This window comes from Cyprinodon variegatus, unplaced genomic scaffold (genome assembly GCF_000732505.1).
Source record: "Cyprinodon variegatus isolate N-32 unplaced genomic scaffold, C_variegatus-1.0 Scaffold201, whole genome shotgun sequence".
Lineage (NCBI taxonomy): Eukaryota > Metazoa > Chordata > Actinopteri > Cyprinodontiformes > Cyprinodontidae > Cyprinodon > Cyprinodon variegatus.
The window spans coordinates 1,051,828-1,056,896 of NW_015150654.1; the positions used below are offsets into that span (position 1 = coordinate 1,051,828).

The 5,069-nt window shown below is 43.8% G+C and overlaps 1 protein-coding gene across 1 annotated transcript; it reads right to left on the reverse strand.

Moving 5' to 3' along the window:
- Positions 1-3,071: 3,071 nt before the first annotated feature.
- Positions 3,072-4,867, reverse strand: LOC107087968 (transmembrane protein 200A-like). Its single transcript, XM_015379843.1, has one exon. It carries the CDS (start codon positions 4,826-4,828, stop codon positions 3,578-3,580), a length of 1,251 nt encoding a protein of 416 aa, XP_015235329.1. The 5' UTR covers positions 4,829-4,867; the 3' UTR covers positions 3,072-3,577.
- Between the last annotated feature and the right edge of the window lie 202 nt (positions 4,868-5,069).

Sequence of the window (5,069 nt, forward strand, 5' to 3'; positions counted from 1 at the left end):
CTTAGGTCCTTTTGCATTTCCTACATATCTTCTGTGAGTCTGTTGTGGAGAGTGTGATCTCCATCCTCTGCTCGGGTAACAGTATTAGAGCTAATTAGCTCAACAAGCTAATTAAGAAGGCTGGCTCTGTTCTAGAAACGCATCTAGAAGCTCTGGAGATGATTTTATAAAGAAGAATTCTTCATAAATTGAATAATATTATGGACAACAGCAATCATCCTCTTCAGATTTTTAGATAACAACAGAGTGTCTTCAGCCAGAGGCTTCTCCATATGCGGTGCAAGACAGACCTCTAAAGATGATCCCCCTTCCTACACTTATAGTTTATAGTCAGAACCAGGCCGTCTGCGTGTGTGTCGCAGTGAACACAAATGTGCCCCCGCCCCTTCCGCAGACACTCTGGTGCACCTCTTCAAAATTGTAGGTATACCGCAGACAGGAGGCCTCTGATTTGTCAAATCTACATCACTATGCGTATTTCCTGTTTGGTACCTTACTGGCTTGTTTTGTTTGTATGACCACCGTTGTTGAAATCGACTCTTGAAGATGGACCGGCTAGAAGAGCGAGGTTACGTGAGAACGCTGGGACCGTTTTTTCCACCTGGATCCCTGCAACTTTTCGCCCTCATTGTCCTGCGTTGTCACACAAACTTCTCTCCACTTCCTCACCGCCTCGGCTGCATCTAGACCCACGGCTAGTTCATGATTGTCCCTTTTGCGTTGTGGCGTGGGATAAAACAGCGCAGACCATGCTTCAAAATTGAGCATAAATCAAAAATATCTGCAAAAAGCTCGCTGCGACACACTGCTGCAGGAGTATAACCAGCCCTTTAGACAAACTTTATTGTCATCTTGTATAGACAGAGTGTATACAAAACGAAATTTTGTTATGATTTTTAAAGCATTTTGTGACCGAAGCTTCAGCAGGCATTGGTGATCGTAGATGCGAGATCGATGGCTGGTTTGTAGCATTCTGAACGGCACTCTATTATCTAGAGCTGGGCTTGGTCGCTGCCGCCAGGCGCCGCCATGATCATCCACCGTCCATCATCCATCATCTACAGCATCAACACCTACAAACACCTGCTTAAAAAAATGTGTTACTCCAACATTTTATTTCCCTTTGGGATTAATGAAGTTTGTCTAAATAGAATTTTCAATTGAATTGAAATAGTTCTCAATTAACAAAAAAAAATGTGGATGGAATAAGCGGGCATATTGTTGGTGATCTACACAGAACGCACATGCAAAAGAAAAAAGTTGAGCTCTGCCACATTTAAGGGGTCAGACCACATGTGCTGCTGGAAGTTTGAAAATGGCTGTAAAGGAAAGATGAGGTCCTCAGTTAGCATCACATTCAAGCAACGTTAATGACTCTCCAGGACCAACTTCCTCAACCTTGTGCTAACACTTTAAATATCATCAGAAACTACGGACCTATGGATAAAATGGTCTGTTGGAGGATAAACATGTCAATGTAAATGTGACGCTAAGACTTTTCCAATCCTAACTGGCAGAATCGATATGAAACGTTAATCCTACTGAGGGGGGGGTTATGCTGATCCAATCCCATCAGCTGCATCTTAACACTTGTCAGGATCCAGTTATTCTAATGAAGGAGCAGAGCGGACTGCACATCTGCTGCATGTTAGAATATTCCCACTGGAAATTTTACAGAACACTTTTTCTGATCTTCCATTTTATTCCAGTTACTTAGGTACAGAAAAACAATACCACTTCATTATTTTTGTTTTTTAATTAGAAATACTTTTAATTGTTTTCCTATAAAAGGAAAAGTTTAATGTAATTTAATGTCAGGCAGTGATAAAGTTACACAGAGTAGCATTACCATTTTTAATAAGTGCAACAAGTAGGAAGAGAAAAGCCGAATTAAACTCCAGAGTTTGAAAAACGTTGTTAGCTGGAATTTATGTAAAAAAAATAATAATATAGGTTGAACTGCTAAGCAATCTAAAAATGACTGATATAAAATTGCTTTTTTAACTAAAGAGATTTAGGATATAAATAGAAAATGCCCATTAAAAGATAAAGTTCATGATGTTTTGCATACTATGGATACAGACAGAAAGAAAACAAATGTATCAAATGTAACAAATAAGATCAGGACAGTAACAGATGTCATCATTTTGTCTACAAATACAAGACGGACACTGACATTTATTTTGCATATGTCATCACATATTGTCATGCATTGCATCTGTTTTAACTGACTAAAGATGTCCACTTTTTATAGTAATGGCATCTTTTTTAAAGCTGTCAGCACTTTATGGCCTCAGGAGTCCTGGTCATTTGGTTCAGAAATGTTTACAGAGAAATAATAGTGTCCTCCTGCACCGGTCCAGTGCTCCTTTAGCTCTGCATGCTTCTGTACCTCAGTCGTTTGGAAGACATGGTCATTTCTTGTTTTGCTGACAAACCAAATGGAAGAAGAAAAAAAAAATCAGCTCTGCTTCTGTGTGGCAGTGCAGGGGATGCATGTCGCTCCTGTTCTTAAAAACGTTAAAGCTTTATCTCCATCCATCCAAGTTAAAGGTAATATTTGCTGGTATCAGAAGAAGATCCTGCATTTCAGTATTTCAATCCAAAAGACTGAACGAATCTCTGTTTTCTGGCCCTCAATAATTTAAAACTAAAGCTCCTCTCATACCTTGATGATTTCGCCAGCGTATGCCAGACGTACGGAAAATCTGGCAAAAATGCTGGCATAGGTTAGATCAGTTATGGGTACGTTTTGAAACACGCCGGCACATGTCAACATACGGCAAGTATGTCGAGAGATTTTTAGCATGCTCAAAGCTTCCAGATGTATGCCAGCGTATGCTCATCTGTGGGCCATAAGTTATAAATAAGTTATCTGATGGTTCACATACGTTAAGTGTAAATTACTCATTAGTCATGGCGTCTAGCTTATCCAAAACCTATGAGTAACTTGTGCATAACTTATGCGTAACTTATCAAGAACTTTTCTCCTAATGCATATCAAGGTATCTGCCGTGTTCCAGATGAGCGCTGAACGTGTTTCTAACTTCCAGCTACTGTATAATGGCGTATTGGCAGCGTTTTGGTATAAAGGGGGTTCACGGGACTGACTTCATCCCCATCATAGGGTGAGCCAGAAGGTGAGTGATGGATCCTCCCTGCGTTCATGCCCACTACCAACACACTTCTTAGAAGACATGACACTGAAACCTTCTTTCTTTCTTTCTTTTCTTTAATTTTTTTCTTTTTGCGTGCGGTAAATGTTAGCTAAGTTAGTATCGCGATCAAATCTTTTATGCAGGTGCCTCCGGGTGCATCGCTGCCCCCCTCAGGACTCTGGTTTCTGACATTTCATTGGCATTATGCTGCCATGCATTATGCATAAGTTAGGCTGTCGTTGGACATACGCTCTGGACTTGTTAAGAATATGCTATGTATATACACAAAATTAAAAAATACATAGGGTGTGCCAGTGTTTTAGAATATTCTGAGACGTCAGGCATACGCTGGCAAAATCGGCATGGTGTGACAGGACCCTAAAATTAGAAAAATATCTTCTTTTTGTGGTTTTCAACTGTTACTGGAATGGTCCAGAGCCAAAGCTCCTATCCCAGTGGGAACACTGCTGCTCCAACTGGTCCAGCAGTTTGTCAACAGAGTCCTCTTTGTTCTCCAGTTTCAGGTACCGCCTCCCACCTACGAGCTCCAGTCGAGGCCAGCTTCCATGAGTCTGGTCCTCCTCTGCTGCCTCCACAGGGATCCTCACACAGACCTGAGAACAGGTTTCTGCTTCTTTGATTTGAAGGCCTTTGGCCTGATTTTGTCTTTCGAATGGGAGCAGTTCTTTTTTGAAGTGCATCCGACATTTGGCTATGTCAGGTTTAGTCCTGTAGCTCATGCTGTGACAGCGTCTCTGTTGGGCAACAGGGAGGTCACCATCCCCCAGCCTGAGGTTGGACATAGAGCTGGCAGACACAAGGCAGAAGTTTAACTTGGGGAGTGGAGCGGTGTTCAGACTCAAACCGTCTTTGCTGCTTAGTTCTGCCCCTGTCTGTGAAACACTGTCCTCCTGGCAGGGTTTCTGCAGGTTAAAATGGGATGAGGGCAGTGAGGGAAGAGGCGGTGATTCCTGGTGATGAAGGACTTCTGTCTTCAGGGCTGCTTGCTGATGGATGCCTCCCACACTGGCCTCCTGGTCCCTGGTATAGGCTGTCTGAAGCAGGGGCTCAGAATATGCCAAGTCCTGCAGACATAGGATATTGAGATGAGCAGCAGGCAGACTGCTTACCCACTGATAGTGTTTGGTCATAGAGTTGGCTGCTGCTAATTCTCCGAGGCCTGCAGTGGGCACAGCTGCTGATACAGAGCAGATAACGTTACGCATTTGAGCAAGCAGCATCTGAGTCTCTTTGTCCCTGTTTTCATACAGGACAGTGTTTGCACATATCAGGATGAAGAGTCCGACTCCCATGATGACTGGCCCCAGGAGCTTCATGCGGTCACCATGGAGGAGACCCGATGTAGAGAGGAGTCCCTTGGTGTTTAGACTCCAGCCAGCCGGCTGCGGATCAGAAATGCTCTCCTGTTCTGCATCTTCTGGGATGGATGACCTTGAAAAGCGATACGGCCAGTAGCCAGCTACAGCCAGAGCAGCGCCGACGGCCACCACCACCACCCCCAGCACCAGGAACGCTCCAGGCATGGAACGGATGCGGAGCTTGCCTCGAATCATCCTGTTCTTCTTTGTTCTGCCACGCAGACGGAAACGGGGCCTCCGTCTGCAGGGGGGCGATTGCGGCGTAATGTCTCGGCAATTCTGAGTCTTCATGGCACAGCTCCGTTCGACCGTCTGGTCCTGCTCAGACTAGGACAGGAGTCTGCAAGAAAAGTACATTTTAAGAATGAATGCACCTCAAAGCTAACTCACCAGCAGAACAACAACAAAAAAACAATAATAATAGCATAACAACTGCATAATGCAGAAGACTCAGCCATTGTGGGGTGTATCAAGGAGAACAGAGAGTACAGGAGTCTGATGGGGACTTTGCGTCCTGGTGCTGCACAAAACA